Below are 23,916 nucleotides of genomic sequence, written 5' to 3'. Positions count from 1 at the left end.
TGTGTTTATTATTATTTATTGCCACATTTTTTAAGAAGACAGTTCACCCACCGGGTAAGAGTAACTGGCAGCGGCAATCTATTCCGCACGATTTACACGCGCGTGAAAACTACGCGGTCGCGAGCCGGTGACATTCTGATCCAAACTTTCCATAGGTAACCGGTAACCTGCTCTGTCATGATGTGGAACTTGGAGGGATCTTCTTCCGTTTTCGTTCTCGGATCCCAAGACCACATTACGTGCACTATCAGCACATCATGGCTATAATCTAACGGTCCCGCTCACCAGGCAATGAATCATTCTCTCACCTCTTCCTCTTCCTTCTCCTCTTCTTCCTCCACTACATCTTCGTCCTGGTTCTTCGGAATCGTTCGACCCGGTGGTTCAAGGAGTTTGAAAATGTCCACTAACTCCCCCGCCGTCGCTGCCTCCACCGAGTCCGCCGACCCTGTCGTCCGCAGAAATCAGTTCCGAGGAGTTCTTTTCAAGTACGGTCCCAAGCCTATTCAGGTCCGTTACCTTCTTGCTTCTTTTTTATGCGTATACATATGACTTTCTTTTTTATTATTTCGATTTTATCTTCTATTCAATATTATTAATATCGCACCTACTCTTCTACATTGTATTCGACCTTCGAGATCTCTGATTTCTTCGAAAGAAAGAAAAATAGTAATTATCAATGAGTGTGCTACGTAAGCGTTAGTGTTTTCGTGTCTTTCAGTATCGTGTTTTTTCCTTCGTGAATCTCGCGCCTGAGTTGCCATTGTTCAGTTTCTGTCACTGTATCTTTACTTTTCAATTCCTCTTTTGCTTTGTTTATGCTTTCTGGTTTTCTTGGAGGGCATTATGATAGTTTTTTTTTGCAGGTTGCCTTTAAGACTGGCGATTTCAAGCGGCAAGTCATTTTTATTGGTGGATTGACCGATGGTTTTCTTGCTACTTCGTACGTATCATACTGCTCGATTATTTCAAAGCTATTAAGCTGTGTTGTCTTTCATCATCTGACCTAGAATGGTTTTATAACTTATGACTGTTGGATTGGTAATTTCTTAAATTAAATATATTATGTAAAATAAAAAACATTGACTATATTCCATAGATGAGAATAGGAACAGCAGTGATTTTTCAAGCCAATGAATTCTGAGTATTAAAAGAAGAAAAAAAGCTGTGGGATTCCTTGAAATCATTTTCAAGCACGTCAATATATAGTTGTGAAAAAATACTATGCTCCAGTAGTATTAGAAGAAATACAAAATTAGCAGTCGGATACGCTTGGTAGATGAGTGGTGTCATAGAATTTTTCGAGCTTTTGAGTAGAATTGTTCAGAAATATATCTCTTCTATGTGTTGGTCTACATGATTGATGTTTGTTTCCCTCCCCTCCAATGCATTCAAATTGTTTCATTTGATCGCTCTTTCATTCTGGGCTTCAGTCTCGTTTTCCTTGGAAGTAGAATACTATTTCATCTTTTTAAATCTAATGTTTTTAAAGCCAAATTCTTCTCCCTCTAGGTTCGATTGATAATACCTAATGTTCTTTTAAGTGTTGTGTTCTGTGATCGCCTTGGGTTTCTTTGCTTAAAACCCTATCTAGTATTTCTAAGTATTTGATGACTGACATGATTGAGATAAGCGTGCTTGTGGAAAGTAAGTTCCTGCAATCGTATAAAATGAGAGCTTATTCATAAGTTTGGCTTTGAAACTTACCGAAATGAGCTTAAAAAGCTAATAGGAAATCATAATCCACTTTCATAAGATCAAACGTGCTTTTCCATTTTCCCTACAAATATAAGGGAGGAAATGGTGGAATGAATTAAAAAGCCGGTTTTAAGGAAGTGCTTGCAGATATTTATTATTACCCTTTTTCCATTTCTTTGTCATTTTCGTCTGACTGTAGTAACTTGGAAATAGCAATTTGCTAATAGCTACCAACAATTTAATTACTTTATTTAGATTTATATTTTTCTCTACCTATTTTAATGAAGAAGCTCTATAGAATAAAAAATTAATCAATTTGTATGCAGTTGTTTCTTTTGTAAATTTATTTTGTGTGGCAATTTTTCTATAATTATAAATTGGTTTCTTTAAAATAACTATTGGAGCACTTAAATATAATTCTTTATAAATTTCCAAATTTATTATTTTAATCCTATTCCATTGTGTTGCAACAACTTATTTTTAAATTGATTTATGATTTTTTTTTTCATTTAAAGATCAATGTGCTAGAAGTTGGTATTGTTATTAGTTTATCTAATAATAGAAAATTTATACTGGTCTCTACACATTTTTTTAAGATCCACCCGAAGATGCAAAGCTTAGGATAGTGTCTATCTGACATCCATTTTCTTCATCTTCTTGTAGATACTTGGAACCTTTGGCAATTGCTCTGGACCGTGAGAATTGGTCATTAGTTCAATTTCTTATGTCATCTTCTTACAGTGGATATGGCACCTCCAGTTTGCAACAAGTAATCAGTTAAAATTTTAATTCCCAGTGATGCTGTGCTGTTACAGGTTGCTGTGAAGTATTTATAACACATTCTATCAAATAGATTTTGCCTATTAATTTTACATGATTAGCTCAAAATTGTGGAAATTATCAATACAATAGTAAACCACCATATAATTCCACTAACACAAAAGACAAGAAATTGTTTTACTTTAGCAGTGAAATGCCTTTTTCCTTTGATATAGTGAGCTTAGTGTTTGCAGAAAGCATCTCCTTACAGTGAGCAATATGAATCAAGCATTGATCTTGTGAAAGAGAACTCTGTTTTTTGTTTAATAATCCAAAAGAACAAATGACAACATTATGGACTTTTTCATCAGATATTTAGAAGTAATTTATTTTACTGTTAAATTAGTGTGACCTCTGACATTACCTCACCCAACAATATCCTCAGAATTTAGTTGTTTTGTTAAATATGGCAAACTAAGGATCCTAATTCCTAGGAGTCCAGGAGCCTTAAATTTGTTACTGCAGCCTTGAATAACATATTTTAAATATATATGTACCTCAGTATTTTGCCGTTCTCAAGATATAATGTGTTTTTAAAAATATATTATATATTCATTCTTATGATGCAATGTTAATATTTCTATCTGATCGACAAGGATGGTTATCTTGATTCTTAAGCTTGTTAATTTTATGTTGTAGGATGCTAAGGAGCTGGATCAGCTCATTAATTATTTAATTAACAAAGAGGACTCTGAAGGCGTGGCATTGCTAGGGCATAGTACTGGCTGCCAGGTTATATGCTATTTCAAGTGCTAACTATACTTCTACTTCCATTGCTGCTGTTATTCATAGTGAAAATTAAATTTGTTCTTGTTCTTTTTTGACATTTTATTTAGGATATTGTGCATTACATGGGCACAAATTATGCTTGCTCCCGAGCAGTTCGTGCTGCCATCTTTCAGGTACACACTGATAGTGGGTCAGTTGTGAACTTCCTTCTTCCATTTTTTTTTTCATCTGCATGTTTTTTGTAAAATGGTAGCCTAATTTAATTTGGTGCAATTATGCCCCTCAGATGAACTTTTACAGTTAGGGGTCTTATTCTTCTAATTGTCATGTTTTCAGATGAGACTAGTGGCCCAATTAACCTGATTTAGGTTGATATCTTAACGTGCCTAAGGTCATAAGGATATATTGAAAAGGGTTTGAGTCATTTGATGGTATTTAGGAGCCTACAATCTGAAATAACTTTCCTTTTTTCTCCTAAAATCTTCAGAATATTTGTACAAAGATTAATAACATGTTTTTGAAAATGAATTATGTTTGTTACATGTTTTCATCCAAACTGAACTCTTCCATTGCCACCAGGAATTATGTTTGCATAAACTAGCAATTATTATATTTGAAGTTTTAAATACTGAAATCATTGAAAGGAAACGGCATCAATATGTTTAAGTATAAAGATAGTTATATGAATGTGAACATAAATGGTTGCTTTAGTATACTAAAATCTATGTTAACGTATTATTGAGAAACTGATATAAACCGTCGCAAAGACTTTTGTTTATTCCCTTTCACTAAACACTGTTGCATTACGATTTCCATTCACCTGTATTGTTGATGAACTGATAACTTCATCTCCTCACCTCGATTTGCATTGTATATATGATGTAACACATACATGAATGATGCTACTAACCTTTTTGTTCATTTGTATTTAACTTTAGTATGATCAGCACATCACTAGTGATTAGAAAGTTAATATTAGAACCAGCTATAGAAATATATGGGATGTTTTATAGCATATATGGGAATATTGATGTCAGCTTTCTCATTCGTATAACTAATAATCATAATGTTGATAACTACTCCAGATAATGTAATTGTTAACTAATCAACATGCCTGGACCTAATTGTGGATTTGAGCTTGAACTGGTGTAAGCTTTATTTTATCTCCAATGCTTAAGTAGTGATGCATAGAACATAACCTGCATAAGGTGGGGGGTTAACAACATAACAAATGGTTTGTAGTCATCATGTGGACTTTTTGTATTACAGTACCTGCTACATGCTTTGAGAAGTCCACCAAGGCAAATTCAACTAACTCCATTATTTTTAATGAGTATAATATGTAATGTTTAAATATATTGATATTTGATACTATTAGGTGTAAGATATATTTTAGGAACTATATAATAATTAATTACACATTAGAGTTATATCAATTATTTTGTTTTAATTTATTATTTTAATTAAATGATGATTTAATTGTTATGATTGCCTTGTAGAATTTCTAATATTTATTGAATAATGCTCTATTAACAAACATATATCTATGGATTGAAATGCCAGTTTTAAAACCAAAAGAAGAAAGTGGACGTTTTGTTTGATCAATATCAAAATAATATCATTTTATCCCATCTGTTCTTTGACTGAATGTTTAATTTTCTATATCTATTTAATTTGTTTAGGCTCCTGTCAGTGATAGGGAATATCAAGCCACACTCCCTCACACAGCTTCTATGATTGACTTGGCTGCTAAGATGATAAGCGAAGGACGAGGTTTAGAGTTAATGCCAAGGGAAGCAGATCCTAGTTCCCCGATAACTGCCTATAGGTGAGTACAGAATTATTGTCAGAGCACCACCAACACGGAGACAAACTTGATATTAGTCAATAGGTTAAGATTTACAATTAAGATTGATTCCTAAGATGCATTGTTTGGAAACTAGGATGTTATTCAATTGTAAAATAATCTTTGCCCATCAACTATCAGACCAAAGGGGTTTGTATAGAGTAATTCTTAGATTGTCATGGTCTACCACATAGTCTTTTTAGCATTTTTATCATTATTTGATGTATGCAAAGAAATGGTCATCACACTCTTGCACACGTCAATAACATTTGAATTCCTATGGTAGTAGAGCTGCTTACCAAAGAATTATTTGTTAGTATTTAAGCCTTTGAATTTTTGAAATGCCTATTATTTCATTAGTATATCAATTTCTTAATTTATGGCAGTACAAATTTATTTATATGACATTCTGATAGGAACTAAGTTTACTACGGAATTAATTGGGAAAATTATAGAGAACAGTGTTCAGGATACTTGAAGGAGTATATATGAGAAAAAGAGCTTGAGAGATCTTAATTTAGATATCTCTACTGATTTTGATTCATACACACACACACACATATATATATGTATGTATGCATGCATATGTAAGGGTCAGTGGCTTACAACCAAAGCTCAAGGAAGGAAAGAAAAATATAATAGATTTTACCCTAGGATTTTAGGTTGCAAAGAAAGAAAAAATAATAGAGTTTGCCCTAGGATTTTAGGTTGCAGATCGATACAACATAAAACAACCTCTGTTTGGAAGATAATAAACTATTCTAACAAGGATACAAAAGGAAAAGGCAATAGAGTTGAGAATACAAAAATCAAAGGAGATAAACTTCCCTGCCCTATGGCAAATCAGAGCCACCCAAACTAGCAGGTTGATTTCCTACCTACCTTTCAGTTCCTTCCTTGTCCTTGTGCTCAACCTCTAACTTTATGTCAATGCTTCCCATACTGGCCATGTACTCAAATTTGTTACAACATATGTAAATATGTTTTTGCCCTTACCCATGTTTGAGTTCCTACACATTTGATTCGTTTACTTATTTGAGGCCGATCCCTTCAAAGAATGATGTTGTGTGCATATTTATTAGGTTACCCAGAGATAAAATTGGAGTTTTTCAAAAAGAGAAAATGAATTACTTAATTAGACAAAGGAAATGGGAAAATACTTTTGTATTGTTTGTTGAATTACAAAGAATAAAGGAGAGCATTCTGCCCCCATAGGCTACCCTTCACAAAGGGTTCTACAACAAACTTGATGCTCATTTACTAAATGCTAACAAGTCTGAATGCTCAATCTACACCTCTTTTTATTTAAGCTAATTCAGTTTCTACAACTTTAGGTGTCTAACTATTTAACTAACTACTCTGGCTTCATTAGTGTCATCCCATCTTATCATCAACTATGGAATGTGGAATTGGGTTCTGATATCAGTGCACCCAAAGATCCTTTGATTCACCCTAGCTAGCTGTCATGGTTGTCCACCCCTTTTATGCCACTAGTTGCTAGTAGCCCTTGCGCCCTGCTACTCTTTTATTGCCACTTCCAAGGTCAGCAACATCTGCATTCCAAACCAGACCCTCACCCATGCCACTTCTCAAAGTTAAAACTTTCAAGTTTTCTACCCCTTAGTTGCATCCAAGTTTGATTTTCACTTTCCAAATTGCAAGTCTAACTCAACTTCAATAGCTAGCTTGGGGTTGGGGGTATTGAGGGATGAGTTTCCATGCCTTGAAAGGAACTGTGGAATCATAACTTAGACAATCATGCATATTAGTGACCCAACATGTGTGAGTTGATTTAGAAAATGCACTCATTGAGTTTTTGGTTTTTCTTGTATTAGAGTTTTGATTACAAAATATGGTGAAGACTTGGTGAGGATTGCCACTAGACACAAACTTAACCAAGTGGTTAAGTAAGTGTTAAAGTTCTCTTCAAAGAGCAAAAAGAAAAGACAGACACAAAGAACAATAGAAAACAAAATCACACATTGACGAAAGTGGAAAGGAAAGCTTATGCAATTGTAGCATTCATGCAGATGGAGTGATGGAAGGAATCACGCCACTTGGGGGAGGAAAGCTCCAAAATGAGTGAGGAAGGGAGTCGCCACTTGCAGCATTCTCTGCCAAGATAAGACTCAGAGGAATAGTCACTCAAAAATTCACTCCAACAAAGTTGTTTTACTGAGAGTCTAGTGTGATTTACCAAATAGCAAAACACTCTATTTATAGTCTAAGGTGCCATGTGATTAGCAAAAGGAGGGAATTTCAAAATTCAAACTAAGCCTACATAAGCCCCTAAATTGGCGCCACTAATTTTGGATCTAGGAGAGCACATGCTTCTCACATTTAAGCATGTGCTTAATGTGAGAAGTGTGACTTGGGCGGCACATGGGGAGCTTTTTCTAGAACCTAGGTTTAAATGTGGGCTTGGCACGAGCTCAATTTATGCTCTTTAAATCCTATTCTAATGAAATACAAAGCAGGGAAAATAACTATTGCTCAAGTCCAATAATTTGTGCTCTGCTCTTGGTAATTCTTTGAGACATAATGGTCTCTAAGTCACTGGCTATGGAATGAGTCTAACCTAGCCCTAGGTTCTTTCTCTTGCTCCTGGTCATCCTTCTATAAGGTTGGGCTACCTTAGTGGATGCTCTATAAGCCAGGGTTTCATCATGCTCTCCGGGTTAGAGAGATTTCGTCCACAAATTTGAAGCACCTACAGGAGTTAGATCCTTACATTAAAAGAATTACTCCTTAAATATGTATTAGGAAGATCTAACTCAAGCATTATCATTGATCCTTTTAATGATCTAGAAGGGACCATCACCATGGGGAAGAAGTTTAGATTTCCTTTGAGTAGAAAAACGATCCTTTTTCAAGTGAAGCCATACCAAATCCCCATGTTCAAAGATCATTTATTTACGCCCCTTATTTTAATGTTGAGCATACTTGCATACCTTCCTTTTTGGTTTGTCGCCTGACGTGTTGGTGCAAGTTTGTAATAAATGTTTCTTTTTCAAAACCATCTTTGAACAACACCTCTTCAAGCACAAGAATAGGAAGTAGGTCAAGAGGTGTAAGGGGATTGAACCCATACGCAACCTCAAAAGGGGTGTGAGAAGTAGTAAAATTAACTACTCTATTATAAGCAAACTCAATATGAGAACATAAGTCATCTTAACATTTGTGACAAAGTTCTATTGACCACTTTGTCTATTCGTCTGTTTGGGGATGACAAATAGTAGAAAACATCAGTTTAGTGTCAAGTTTGCCCCATAAAATTTTCCAAAAGTGACTCAAGAACTTAGAGTCTCTATCAGATATTATACTTCTAGGAAGTCCAATAATCAAACAATTTCCTTAAAGAAGAGATTGAAAATATTACAAGCATCATCTACTTTGTGACATGGAATAAAATGGGTCATTTTGGAAAAATGATCCACCACCACAGAGATAGAATCCATATCCTTAGATGTCTTGGAAAGCCCTAGAATAAAATCCATTGAAATATCTACCCAAGGCATGTCAGGATGGGACAACGGGTATAGACCATGGGGTTGAACCTTAGACTTAGCTTTCTTACATGCTATGCATTTATCACAAATTGTGTACAAATTTTCGCATGTTGGGTCAAAAGAATTGTTCATGCAAGGTATCTAAAGCTTTTGCTACTCCAAAATGTCCCCTTAATCCACCCTCATGTTCCTCCTTAACAGGAGATTGTCTCGAAGACCCTTGGGGCACACAAATTCTTTTTCCTTTAAAAAGAAAACCTTCATGGATGAAAAAAAGTCTTTGTGGACTCCTTTTGAGCACTATTGCAAAATGTGAGAAAAATCCTGGTAATCTTTGTAAATTTCTTTGATGTGGTCAAAACCCAGATATTGAGTGTTTAAAAAATTGACCAATGTATGTCTTCTAGAAAGAGCATTTACAACCACATTTGACTTGTCTTGCTTATGTTTGATCATAGAGAAATTGTTTAATAAACTCTACCCACTTAGCATGTCTCTTGTTAAGTTTGCTCTAGTTCTTTAAATATTTAAGAGATTCATGAACACTGTGTACCACAAACTCTTTGGGAAAAAGGTAGTGCTGCCAGTTTTGTGAAGCCCTAACAAGAGTATAAAGTCTTTGTCATAAGTGGAGTAATTGAGATAACTTCCTTTTAATTTCTCACTAAAATAAGCTATGGGGTGGCTCTCTTGAAGGAGGACAACCCCAATGCCTATATTAGAGGCATCACACTCTATTTCGAATGACTTAGTAAAGTTTGGTAGTGTTAAGATGGGGGCTTTGGTCAAATTATCTTTCAAAGTTTCAAAAGCTTTAGCTTGTTCTTGGTCCCATTTAAATACTACATCTTTCTTTACTATTTCATATAGAGGTGCAACAATAGTACTAAAATCTTTCACAAATTTTCTATAAAAATTAGTTAATCTATGAAAACTTCTCACTCTTCACTAATATTTGTGGGTGTAGGTCAATTCCTAGTTGCTGCTTTGGAGCTGACTACAAACCCTAAGAATTCAACATTGTTTATGGCAAAGACACATTTTTCAGGATTAGCATACAACAAATCTTTTCTAAGGATTTCTAGTACTTTCCTAACATGCAATTTATGGTCTTCTATGTTCAAGTTGTATATGAGGATATCATCATAGTAGATTACTACAAACTTGCCCATAAAAGATCTTAAGACATGATGCATAAGTCACATGAAGGTACTCAAAGCATTGGTTAAGCCAAAGGGCATGACTAATCACTCATAAAGTCTAAACTTGGTCTTGAAAGCGGTTTTTCATTCATCTCCAGGTTTAATTTGAATTTGATCATACCCGCCTTTAAGATCAATTTTGGTAAATACTTGAGATCCATGTATATCATCTGACAAGTCATCTAATCTAGGGATGGGATGCCTATCCTTAATGGTTATGTTGTTTATGGCTCGACGACAGTTTGTACACATATGCTAACACCCATCTTTTTTAGGGACAAGAATGATAGGCATAACACAAGGACTCATGTTGTCTTGGACCAACCCTTTTCTAATAACCTCTTGACATGTTTTTTGGATCTCTTTAGTCTCATCCAGGAATAAAATCAATTTGATGTTCAATACCTCTAAGAGGTGGTAAACCTTAGAAGGATCTTGGACCACGTCCTGGAATTCCTTTAACAACGACTCCAAACACTTAGAACTATCTTCTAGAGATGAAGAATTTAAAGATGTAGACTTTAAACATTTTTGTGGATAAACTATAAATACCAACTTTCAAGCAATCATTACCTTTTTTATTTCCTTGGGAGAGATGAGAAGGCTCGTTTTGATAACATTATGTTTCTCTCTTTTTTTTTTCATTGTCTCTCTTTTGTTTCATTTTTAGTTGGTCTTCATTTACTTCTTTTGGAGAAAGAGATTTAGTTATGACTTTATGCCCTTGGAAGTGAAAAGAAATTTTGTTAGTAAGGTCATCATGTAAAATTTTTCTATCATATTGCCAAGGCCTTCCTAAAAAAACATGTGTTGCTTCCACGGGCACAACATCACATAATACCTCATCTTTATAGTTTCCAATGGAAAAAAGCTACAAGGACTTGTTTGTTAACAATCAATTCACTCTTTTTACTAAACCATTGCAATTTATAGGGCTTTGTATGAGAGATAGTGGGTAATCCAAGTTTCTCCACTACTTTTGTACTTGCCACTTTTGTACAACTACCCTCATCAACTATCATGAAATATAAGTTGTTATTGATAAGGCACTGAATATGAAAAATATTTTCCCTTTGAGTTTCATCAAATGGTTTTTGAACATGACCTAACATGCGCCTTACCACTAACAAGTCACTTTCACATGGTATTTCACATTCTTCCCCACTTGGGTATTTTTGAAGAGGAAGGAGAGCTAGATCTAGAGGATTGAGAACTATGGTCACTCACTACTACCCCTTTTTTAACCATCATTGTTCTTTTTTTAGGGCAATTTGGAGCAATGTGCCCAAAACCTAGACATTTGAAACACTTTCTATTTGAGGTTTTGGTAGGAGATTTAGGAGTAGAAGTAGAAGAGGTGTCTTTAGAAATTCTATGTTATGAAGTGGGTTCCCTTGAAAAATTGGAAGGAGAAGCTTTGTTTTGAAATTTATTTTTATCCTTCCAAAATTATTTGTAAAGGTCATCATTATAAGTATTTTTTTGAAAGAGTTTTTCTTTAAAATTTGTGATTCAAACTTGATGGCTAGGTGAATCAATTTTCTCAAAGAGGTATACTCTTATAGTTCTACAACATCTTGTATTTCTCTTCTTAACCTACTTACAAACCTAGCTATCTTTGACTCATCACTTTCATGTATATTAACCTTAGTCAAAGTAATTTTACATGTTGATCTCTTTTTACATCATAGACACTAAAAATCTGTTCTACCTTAGCTTCCCATCCTAGTATACATTAGGATAACAGTCCCCATTAAAAGATGGTAATTTAACATGACATAGACTTCTTGGGTTGATGATGATGGCGTCTTGCTTCATAATTTTGCACTCTCCAATCTTCCTCATCTTCTTCTTGACTTTCATAGTGTATATGGTATCTTGTTGCTCTTCTAGGCTCCCATCTCCTCTCCCGGTTTTCCCTATCTTGTGACTCTTCTAATCTTTGCAACCTCTCCATCATTTGCCTCATTATCTTCCTTTTGAGCCAAACTTCTCTTGGTCTCTTCAAGCTCAACCATAAGACTTGCCTTTTGAGGAGAAGGCGACTTGGATGATTCCCTTACAAGTGAGACATATTTGCACAAACAAGTTCAAACAATTAGTTCAATACAAAGTTTTAAGCACTCTTCTCACGTGTATCACCCGACCTTTTAGAAAAAAGATGAAGGAAGGAAGGTGGTTAATTTCACTCTTCACTCAACAAATTACCAAGATAGGTCTATTATCCAAAGAGTCCACACTTGAAAAGAATTGCTTCAAATGAAAGATGACACAACTCCTATCAACTCACTCAAGAAGGACTAAACAAAACTTAAGAAATTTAAAGACAAGCAAGAAAAGTATAAAGTGAAGCTAAACTAAATTTGGAAATAAGATGAAGACAAAACATTAACAAGACAAGCAATAAAATAACTTTTAAGACTCAAAGAAAACTTACTCAAATTTAATTTTGAATTTTAATAGAATGCACTAAAAAAAGAAGCATGAAACTCCACTAAATATGAACACAAATTTGCGATACATCAAGAATCCTTTTTAAAGTATATCGCTTGAATGGTGAAAGCATATATTTTTCACTTTTCACTTGTTTTCTTTGTCTTGATTCAAATTCTACTTTGTTCATTTCATTCACTTTTTCTTTTCAAATTGCACTCACTTATAAACTATGAAATGTCCTAATCTCTAGTCGATGTGGGATCTCCAACACATCCCCCTCATGCTGAGACTACCAACTTGTGCGTGAGACTATATACATATAGTCACTCAGAAATTCACTCCAACATAGTTTCTTCTCAAAATCTAGTATGATTTACAAGAGAGCAAGGCACTTTATTTTTATAGCCTAAGGTGTCGTGTGATTAGCAAAGGGAGGAAATTTCAAAATTCAAACTAAGCCTACTAATGGAATGCAAATCAAATAACAGAGACAATCAGCAAGAAAATGGATATCTCCTTTAGGATTCCTGAATCAGGTAACTAATACCGTGTATCTCAGCAGGAAAAATAAGGAAATAACAATCTAACAGTAATTGGTAGCAAGCTACCAATCCAGAGCCACAGGGCCTCTACAATTCACGTTTACAGTGAATCCACTTCTAACAGAATCCTCGATACTCTTTCTCTCCTCTAACCACCTATATATATTACTAATGCTTATACCCCTTATATCCTCCATACATATCAAGCCTGATTCAGGGCCACGTCATTCCTCTTGGCCCCTCTCTTATTCTTCCTCTCATACACTCTCCAAATCTTGGGCTTAGGACCATATTCCTGGCCCAGTTGTACCTCAACATTTCTATCAATGCCACCCGCATCAGAAATGACCTTGTCCTCAAGGTTAAATTCTGGAAATTGACCCCTCAACACAGCATTTTCCTCCCATGTGACATCATCAATAGATTTATTCTTCCATTGGATCAAACTTTGAGGAATGGAAACTCCTTCCTGAACTGTTACTCTGAAGCCCAAAACCTTGGATATACCTCTTCTTCAGCAACAACCTCTAATTCTTTAGGCAATTCTCCCAGGATATGGTAGTTCCCAACTGCCTTCTTTAATAAGGATATGTGAAAAACAGGATGGATTTTGGAGTAGTCAGGTAGTTGAAGCTTATAAGCAACTTCTCCAACCTTCTCAATGATCTTGAAAGGACCATAAAAACGTGCTGCAAGTTTCTGATTTATCCTTCGGACAACTGATTGTTGCCTATGGGGCCTCAATTTTAAAAACACCCATTCACCAATCTCGAACTGCAAATCCCTCCTCTTCTTATTGGCATACACTGTCATTTGCTGCTGGGCTTTGAACAAGTGCTTCTTAAGTTGATCCAAAGCCTCATCTCTGTCTTTTAACTCCAAAGCAACTGCAGCTACCTTTGTTTCATTGCTCAAGTATCGCAGCAATTTAGGAGGTTGTCTCCCGTAGACAACTTCAAAAGGGGACTTACCTATAGACACAAGATAAGTAGTGTTGTACCAATATTCAGCCCATGGCACCCAATAGGCCCAAGTCTTGGGTTGATCAGCCGCAAAACACCGAAGATAGCTTTCAAGACACCTATTGATAACCTCGGTTTGCCCATCTGTTTCAGGATGATAGGCGGAGCTCATTTTGAGTGTCGTACCCTGCAATTTGAACAATTCCCTCCAGAAATGGCTCACAAACAAGGGATCTCTATCACTTACAATGGAACTAGGAATTCCATGAAGTCGCACCACCTCCTTAACAAAGACTTCTGCCACAGACTTGGCAGTATAAGGATGCTTCAATAAGATAAAATGACTATACTTGGATAGTTTGTCTACCACCACAAAAACCGCTTCAAAACCTCTGGATTTAGGCAAGCCAGTCACAAAGTCCATGGAAATATCCTCCCATACAGCATTGGGAATAGGTAGAGGTTGTAAAAAACCCCCTGGAGTAGTTGCATCATATTTCTGTCTTTGGCACACATCACATGCTCGTACATAATCCCGGATGGATTTCTACATTCCCACCCAGTAAAGATTCTCTGCAATACGCCTATAAGTCCTCAAAAATCCAGAATGGCCACCCATAGGAGTTTCATGAAATTCTTTCAACAATGAAGGAATAGAGGGAGATTTAGCACCCAATACCAAACGGCCCTGGTACAATAAAACCCCTTGCTGCACACTATAACCCGGTTTAGCCATAGGATCTTTTATCACCTCCGCCATTACCTTCTGAACAGATTCATCATTCCTCACTTCTTGTAGTAGCTGATTACTCCCTAACCATATAGGAGTGTGCACCAGTGCAGAAAATGCACCCTCATCATAGCAACGAGACAAGGCATCGGCAGCTTTGTTTTCGAAACCCGGTTTATAACGCACTTCAAATTGATAGCCTAACAACTTTGCCAACCAGCACTGTTGGTTGGTCAGGAGAGGAAATCCGCTGCTGTAAAAAATGCTTCAAACTCCTATGATCAGTGTACACAACAAACTCCTTGCCCAATAAATAATGCCTCCAATGTTGAATGGCAAGGACTAAAGCCATCAACTCCTTTTCATAAGCAGTTTTCATCAAGTTGTTGTCAGACAAAGCTTTGCTAAAATAAGCAATTGGTTGTCTGTTTTGCATCAACACAGCACCTACTCCTCTCCTTGCAGCATCGCATTCAATTTCAAAGGGCACAGAGAAATTAGGCAGCAAAAGAACAGGAGATGTTGTCATAATTTTCTTTAACCTCTCAAAAGCTTCCTTAGCAGCCATACCCCAATTGAAACCATCTTTCTTTGTCAATTCGGTCAGAGGTTTGGCAATCTTGCCATAATCCTTGACGAACTTCCTGTAGTATCCAGTCAAACCCAAAAACCCACGCACTCCTTTAACATTCTTAGGTTCAGGCCACTCCAAGATGCATCTAACCTTTTCTGGATTCACAGAAACCCCTGCACCAGAAATTATATGACCCAAGTAATCTACTTGCAAACATCCAAATTTACACTTAGCCATGTTAGCAACAAAACACTGATCCACTAACACCTGTAGCACTTGTTGAAGTTGCTGTATGTGCTCCTTTTCATCCTTGCTGTACACCAATATGTCATCGAAAAATACCAACACAAACTTTCTAAGAAATGGCCTAAAAATGTCGTTCATTGTGGCCTGAAAAGTGGCTGGTGCGTTCATCAATCCGAAAGGCATCACAAGATATTCGTAATGACCATTGTGAGTCCTAAACGCAGTTTTGTGCACATCATTCTCATGCACACGTATCTGATGATACCCTGATTTTAAATCAATCTTCGAAAAAATTGTTGACCCATGTAATTCATCCAACAATTCATCCACTATGGGTATAGGGTATTTATCCGGGATAGTTACTTTATTGAGAGCTCTATAATCCACACACATCCGCCATGTTTGATCCTTCTTCTTGACCAAAATGACGGGGCTAGAGAAAGCGCTCATACTGGGCTGAACAACCCCTGCCTGCAACAGCTTCGCTACTTGTCTCTCAATTTCAGATTTTTGGTGGTGAGGGTATTTGTATGGCCGCACATTGACTGGACCATAATTAGGTAACAAATTGATTCTATGCACCTGATCTCTTACTGGAGGTAGTGTTAACTTGTCTGTAAACACTGCAGGAAACCGCTCCAATACTTCCCGCACACTGTTTTGACCCAATTCCATTGCATGCTGCTTCTCTTCCAATTGAGTCCACCACCCTTCACCATTCCAGTCCCGCTCTTGGCCTGTCAAGAAGGAATTGAGACAGCCATGTCGAACCTGTCCTTTTCCTTGACCCTGTAATGTTACCAGCTCCCCATTATGCCAAAACTGCATAGATAAATTTTTCCAGTCCATTACCACTTTCCCCAATGTGCTCAACCATGATATACCGAGAACCACATCTAACCCTCCTAATTCCAACACCAGAGCATCTATTACAAAGAGCCTAGACCCCAGAAAAAGCTTAATTCCTTTACACGTGCCTTCGGACATAACCCGATGGCCATCCCCAAGCTTGATTCTCTTAACAGTAGTAGGGCTTACTGGTAGTCCCAAGGCGGAGGTCAATTCAGGTGAAATAAAATTGTGGCTAGCTCCACTATCGACCAACACCTCCACAACCACATCAGCTAATTGTGCCTCCAACTTCATGGTATTATATTCTCCCATCTTTCCCAGAACCCCAATAATTTTGAACTCCGCCTCTGGTTCTTCCTCCTCCTCGGCATCTTCTACCTCCAACGCTACTATTTCTCCGTCTTCATTCACTGTTTCTCCTTCCCCCAATATCAACACACGTAGGGAGCGTTCAGGACATTTGTGCAAGGTTGGGTGATACTTACCACCGCACTTAAAACAAAGCCCCTTTGCTCGCCGTTCCTCCATCTCCTCACTTCGCACTCCCCGCCACCGTTCCGAAGCTCTACCGCGGCAGTCGCCGTCGCTCTTCCGTCCCGTCGAGCTCAGCGATGAAGTTGGGTTCGCGTTCGACCCAAAAGAGCTCCCTGTTTTTGCCGGGTTGGGCCAACTTAAGTTTCCGGGTCTATTCATGTCCTTCTGGGTCGGGTTAAACCCACTACTGAACTTAAGCCCACTTTCTTCTCTTCGGCCCACAAACCTTTTCCCCACAGCTTTTTCACCCTCGGCATCGTCTTCCTTAATCTCCTCCTCAACATCCTTAGCCATCCTCATCATCTGCATCCGATTAGAAGGATTCAGAGTTCTCACCCTTCGCCGGATCGGAGGTTTCAACCCACTCATGAAGTATCCTAAGTATTGCTCCTCCGACAATCGACCCACCTGCGAGGAAAGCAATTCAAATGCTTCAACAAACTCTTCAACTCTTCCAGTTTGACGGAGCGTGGATAATTCTTCAAACGGGTTTTCCAATCTCCGGCCACCATAACGTGCGATCAATGCCCTTTTGAGTTTTTCCCATGATAGCTGATCTTCCGTCTCCATCAGTAAATTGAACCAATGGATCGTGGGACCTTCCATGCTCAAACGTGAAAGCTTCACCCGCATATCCTCCGGTGTGTTCTGGACATCGAAATATATTTCCGCACGAGTTATCCAAGCCACTGGATCTTCGCCATCGAACAGTGGAAGCTTCACCTTCTTCCCGGCGAGTCGAGACTCACTCGAAGGCGAATCACCACCCGAGTTTCCACTCGATGCCTCTCCTTCTCTATTTCCCTCCTTCAGTTTGCTTAGTTTCGCGAGAACTAGACTCTGCTGCTGCATCTGTTCGGACTGGAGCTGCATTTGTCGAACCAATGCGTCGAGCGTGGAGGTAACATGTCCCACTTGGGTCTCCAAAGCGTCAATCCGATCACCCATCTTAGGCGTAGGTGGCTTCCTTGGCATCGACGGTCTTCTCCGGGCTGGGTCTTTATCCGGCAGGTCGGACCAATTTAATGGAATGCAGATCAAATAACAGAGACAATCAGCAAGAAAATGGATATCTCCTTTAGGATTCTTGAATCAGGTAACTAATACCGTGTATCTCAGCAGGAAAAATAAGGAAATAACAATCTAACAGTAATTGGTAGCAAGCTACCAATCCAGAGCCACAGGGCCTCTACAATTCACGTTTACAGTGAATCCACTTCTAACAGAATCCTCGATACTCTCTCTCTCCTCTAACCACCTATATATATTACTAATGCTTATACCCCTTATATCCTCCATACATATCAAGCCTGATTCAGGGCCACGTCATTCCTCTTGACCCCTCTCTTATTCTTCCTCTCATACACTCTCCAAATCTTGGGCTTAGGACCATATTCCTGGCCCAGTTGTACCTCAGCATTTCTATCACCTACTTAAGCCCCTAAATTGGCGCCACTAATTGTGGATCTAGGTGAGCACATGCTTCTCACATTTAAGCATGTGCATAATGTGAGAAGTGTAACTTGGGCGACACACGGGGAGCTCTTTCTAGAAGCTAGGTTTAAATGTGGGCTTGACACAAGTCCAATTTATGCTATTTAAATTCTATTCTTCCAAAATACAAAGCAGGAAAAATAGTGGGTTCTCAAGTCTAATAATTTGTGCTCTTCTCCTGGTAATCCTCCAAGGCATAATGGACTGTGAGTCACTGATTATGAAATGAGTCTAACCTAGTCCTTGATCCTGTGTCATGCTCCTAGTTATCCTTCTAAAAGGTGCTAACTCAGTGGATGCTCTATCAGTCATCATAACGTCTAGATTGGATAGGATCTATTGCTATATTATAAATTTTTTGACCCTAACTCAAGTTTACAAGCTAACTATGGTCAAGGTTTGCAAGTCTATTCTCAATTCAGGTGAGACATCATAACAGTGCTGAAAACATATTTTTCTAAGGTAAAACTATATAATTAATCCATATAGTTGTCCCCATTGTAAGTTGTAAGTCAGTACAAGAAAACTATAATTTTAGTTTCTCTACATCTATATACTTTGGTCCTTGTTGAGAATAACAAAAAAGACTTTTTTATGGTAAAAATACTACTAGAAAAACTTTCTGATGGTGATAAATTGCCAAAAAAGCTGTATAGGGACTAAAACTTATCGTTTTTTCGTACAGGGATTGAGTGAGTAATTAAACAAATATGTATGTTAGAGATGTAACGATGATTAAAGATGTGACCAGATTAATATATAAATGATTGTAAACATCATCTTACAAATCAGTTTTACAAGTTAGAATTAAATTTAATTCCACTTTCAAATAATGCTAGTCCACTTTTCTTTCCTAATGACCCTCTCTGCTGTTATTTTGAGTTTTCACGTATTTAGTGAATAACGCAGCCCATTTTTTTGAAAATCCCATTGTGCTCTTTCCTTTTAATACTCCTTTCCTTTCCCGACTCTTGATGCTTTTGGTTTCTGCTTGTCTCCATTGTCCATGGGGCATGTGTAGCTGTTCTGGCAGTAGCAACATATCCTGCATGCTTGTGCCAGTGTTATTAGTGAGCTGATCTGACTTGTCCGAATTCATTGTTTTATAACCATTGTTGGGGCACTGGCTACCCATGCTGGACCCTTGTGCCACCCTCTCTTTCACCCAGATGTGACTGTATTGTCTCCCCATCATGGGACCCTTAGCGTGGTTTTTGTGCACACAAAAAGTTAACTCTCTATATCCAGACGAATCCTATGATTTATGCCTCTACCTCTTTTCCTAGTCCATTGAACTGTTCCTCTTCTGGTGCTTAATCCAGCAATATATTGGTTGCTCCATTTAAGGTTCCTTCTCTGGTTAAGCCTCTACATCTCTGCTTTTCCAACCCAATACTCTACAAGTTCCTGAGTTATAACTTCATCCTCCAACTTGATGCCTTGTTTCTGTATCCATCTCTCAATCAGTTGCTTGATATATTGTGTTTTATTTCCAAAAGTTGACCCGTGTGTGTTGGCCTTGGCCACCTTCATCAGAATTTCCACTAAATTCTCCAACTTTTCCAATTGTGATTCTGTCTACCCCAATCTTGAATTGTCAGGTCAGACTAGATTTTTTGGAATCCAGAAGAACCTATAAATGGATTCTGGATTTATGATAGTCACACAGAAAAAGGAAAAAAAGCAGAGAAAGTAAGGGAAATCATACTTTTGTAGTGTATATTCACTATTGAATTGAATTACTAAGAACAAAAGAAAGAATTCTCCTTTCATGAGGTCCCTTTTCTACATAGCTGATGCTCAGTTCCCAAATGATAACTAGTCAGAATGGCCACTTCTCCCACCCTCTACTGTTTTGGCTGTATCAATGTGATTTGCAAAGTGCCAAGTTTGGCTCATGACAGGATTCCTCTACTGTTGTTTTGATGACAGACTTCCAAAGTTAGTGCTATACTGTATATTTGTAAAAGGCTTAGTTAGTTTTGGATTTATCAATGTCATTTCTGAAAGTCCAAGTTTTGTTCATGCTGAAATTCCTCTACTATTGTTTTGATGACAAGCTTCCAATTAAGTTAGCGATATACTACATATCTGTAAATGATTTTAAGTTGTTTGATATTGATTTTGAGCTAGGCTTATCAGATGTCAAATACACAACTTGTCACGTATCAAGTAATATCTGTTTTGAAGACATTATTTACTTTTTTATTCCTGTTTTTCCATCCTTAAGTACCTTTCTCTCCATAATGTAGCAATACCATATACACAACATGTTAGCATGCTAGAAAAGTTAACTTCTTGCAAAAGTTGATAATGATTATACGGCAAGTTTGTTGTCTCATAATCCCATGCTTTTGTTCCTGTCCTAAAAAGAGATTAATTTTGTAGGTATCACTCCCTATGTTCATACAATGGCGATGATGACATGTTCAGTTCTGACCTGAGTGAAGACCAACTGAGGATGAGGCTGGGGCATATGTCTAGCACACATTGTCAGGTGACCATATATCTGTTTAACATAACTTTTTATTTTCCTTTTTTGTACAACCTTTTGGGCTGATGTTGAGAATCCGTAGAGAGAAATATTGAGAGGAAATGGATACAAATTTTGTTGATTAAATCTCGTTTGCACTAAATACAGATTCCGATTTTTAGGCTTCAGAGACAGTTTGAAATTAGAATCCCTAACTGCTTCAGTTTACTAAACAAATTTATGATAGAATACAGTTTGGTAACTTACACCAAGCTAACCAATCAATTTTTATGCTGCGGTTTATGCTTCAATATTTTAAGAGAGCAGAAGTTTACTTGCTTCTTTTTCATCCAAACTAAGTTTATTCAACTAATTTATGACAAAATACAATTGTGGTAGCTGACACCTTTCTAATCAATTGCTATGCTACGGTTTTATGCTTCAATATGTTAGTCATAATAGCAAAAGTTTTCTTGCTTCTTTTTTCATTTCTGTAGAAGGTATACGATATTTTTCTTTTGAAATGTAATTTGCCAGTTTAAGAAGGCATATATAGTAAAAGTAAAATGCACTGGGGATTGGGAAGCTGTGTTGAGGTTATAGCTAAGTTTATAACATGCTAGAGTGCTAGTGCTCCCAATTACTGAAAAAAGAAGGCTTAAAATTTTTCACTGTCAAACTATCAACTATAGCTCTCAATATTAGCCTTAGCCTGAATGTCGAGCAACAGTGTCGATGATGTTACTTTCATAAATCTGCTGCCATTTTCAACCATACAGTATAAGTGCTACTAGTAAATGTGCAAATGTTATTCTATTAGAGACGAAGACAGAAAACTTGAGATCTACCTATAATTCTTGAGGAGGAAGCTTGTCATTATGGAATGCCTTGGTTTTTTGGCAGGTTATATTTTCAATGGGGGACGAATATGTGCCAGATTACGTTGATAAGAAAGCTCTTGTTGAGCGGTAAAACCTCTATCCTATCTGGTGTCAGTTTTTGTTATTCAATAAGTGCAATTTGAGAGGATTGAGATATATGATTGCCGATCCTATGGTCAAGGGGTACATTTTGAATCCATGCAGGTTATGCAGAGCAATGGGAGGAGCAGAGAAAGTAGAGATCGAATATGGAAATCACTCCCTCTCCAACAGAGTTGAAGAAGCTGTTAATTCTATTATTGACTTCTTAAAAAGAGAGGGCCCTAAGGGCTGGGATGATCCATGGAGTTAATTGGATGTCTCTATCAGTTTTCCATGCCCTTTTTTATTGTGATGATAGTTTCGATTCTCTTTTGTCAATCTTTCTTTTTTACTCCCATATATCTTTTTTGGGGTGGAGGGTTTGAATTTGTTGGGGTTGTTATTTTCAGCCTTAGTTTTTGTTGATATAACAGATGTTAATATTTATTATCTCAAAGGAAAAGTGGTATATCTGTTTTTTGAATTAATTATTTTTTACTCAGGGAACATTTCTACATTTTTAGGCAATTCTGATGTTTCCACCGGCAGAGGCAGATAAGAGGTTGTCAGGATTTCCTCAGTGTGTGATGTAGACATGTAGTGGAATAAAACCTCGTGTTATTTTAGTTGCTTGTTTTCGTGCCGAAATAATTTCCCAACTACAAGACCCACATGAGAATTGATCATCTTTTTCTGTGAAAATATATAATCATGTTAACATTTTTATTGCCTTACACTCGTCAGATTCTGTCAATGTTAATAGTGGTAATATGTTCAGTTACCTTCGTTCCTTTGCTTCCATTGTTTATACGTTACATACCGTTAAGTTGGAGTTTACAGTAATGTGAAGTCTACTCCAAAAGTAAGAGTTTACCTTGAGTCTCCACAAATCGAAGTGATTGATTTGAGGTGGTTGGTGATGGTTTGGTGAAGTTGGTGACGTCTGAGCAGCTGGCCAAATTTTCGTTCATGGAGGCTATATTTTTAGTCAACATTTGCCCTTTTTTAGAAGTACTGCATGCACCAGACAATATCATTGTTTAATGTCCCGGCACAACTAAGAGTAGTTGTATACAATTCTGGCACAACTAAAGAGTATACAACTCTTGAAGGGATGAATTTTAAATATAAATATATATAATAAATAGAATTTTAAATATAAATATATATAATAAATGGTAAATTTATAATTGAATGATATAAAAAAATATTAAAATGACATTGGAGTTCTAACGTAGCTGTATGAAAAGGTGGATTATTAATGTATTATTAGCCTTAATGTCTTCCATTTTATCACCTGCTTTGGTAACCATACGACAACTGGTTCTACCAAATATTCGTTAGTGCCTACTTGTTATAGCCCCATGACCACGACTTCTAACACATTTACAGGCGTGAGATAATACTCAATTCTTCAGGCTTTATTTGAATTTACATAAGCAATTATGTTTTTGTAATTTGTGTTATATTTTGTATTGGTAAGGTTTGCACGACCAACACCACAATTTGGAATCAATTATGTTTAAGCAGAATTAGTGAGGTTGATTAACAATTAAGAGTTAGTTAATGCATTCCTCACCCAAGTTGGTCTAATAAGAAAGGTTCACCAAAATAATATAAATAACACAGATTCCAAGAATCAGGTATGTCATTATATAGTATTCAAAATATTGAGTGTCGAATACAAAATTTGACTTTAGCGTCGAAGTGCCTTCTATAGATATTATTCGAGTCTGGATTATGAAGACTGAGGAGTAAAGTGAGTAGATGAGAGTAAGGAGCTTGTTTGGAGAGGAAGTGAAGTGCTATTCGACTGATCGATCGAGAAAGCAGAAGAATAATCTCTATAGTTTTCTAGGTCCCAACTCCGTTCGATGGTATCGATCCAAAGCATGGCTAGCGAAAGAATGTCTGAAGCTGAGTAGATGACATTGTTGATGTCTCTGCATAGATGGATGAGATGAAAAGAAGGAATGAGGAGATCTCTCGAAAGAATGAGGAGAGATCCTAGCTCTCCAAAAGGAGAATGAAGAGATGAAAAGGAAGTTTGTGGAGGGGGACCATCGTCGGATCGACCAATCTCGTCGGTAGGTCCTTCACCACCCCCACCGGCCCTAAGACTTTTAAGGAGTCGAAAGACAAGATCCAACCTAAGAGGTGGACTGATGGAAGATGCCCAAGCTCAAACCCAAGTTCAGGACCAACAATTAGGTCCATGGCAAAGAGGATTCAAAAGGATTGGGACTCTGCTACTGATAACAGAGAAACTTTTTTCTACATGTTCAAAGACCACTCAGAGGATCACAAG

General features: G+C 37.2%; 1 protein-coding gene and 1 pseudogene across 3 annotated transcripts; one reads left to right on the top strand and one right to left on the bottom strand.

The window, feature by feature from the left end:
- Positions 1-17: 17 nt before the first annotated feature.
- Positions 18-22,096, top strand: LOC137806838 (alpha/beta-Hydrolases superfamily protein). 2 transcript variants are annotated; one of them, XM_068607150.1, is made up of 9 exons: positions 18-510; positions 867-943; positions 2,362-2,467; positions 3,157-3,249; positions 3,354-3,419; positions 4,929-5,074; positions 20,562-20,670; positions 21,550-21,614; positions 21,732-22,096. In XM_068607150.1, exons 1-9 carry the CDS (start codon positions 292-294, stop codon positions 21,877-21,879), a joined length of 1,029 nt encoding a protein of 342 aa, XP_068463251.1. In that variant the 5' UTR covers positions 18-291; the 3' UTR covers positions 21,880-22,096. The 2 variants fall into 2 exon arrangements, with proteins under 2 accessions (XP_068463251.1, XP_090156525.1); XM_090300399.1 differs by having other exon boundaries at positions 63-510; positions 2,362-2,513.
- On the bottom strand, positions 10,987-17,760 carry LOC150028742 (uncharacterized; annotated as a pseudogene). The gene is made up of 2 exons (XR_016519552.1): positions 16,898-17,760; positions 10,987-13,326 (listed from the first exon to the last, which is right to left on the bottom strand). The product of XR_016519552.1 is annotated as an uncharacterized LOC150028742 (transcript).
- Positions 22,097-23,916: the final 1,820 nt, after the last annotated feature.

The sequence above is a fragment of the Phaseolus vulgaris genome, chromosome 3 (genome assembly GCF_051622355.1).
Source record: "Phaseolus vulgaris cultivar YP4 chromosome 3, ASM5162235v1, whole genome shotgun sequence".
Taxonomy (NCBI): Eukaryota; Viridiplantae; Streptophyta; class Magnoliopsida; order Fabales; family Fabaceae; genus Phaseolus; species Phaseolus vulgaris.
This window is presented reverse-complemented; position numbering and strand designations above follow the sequence as displayed.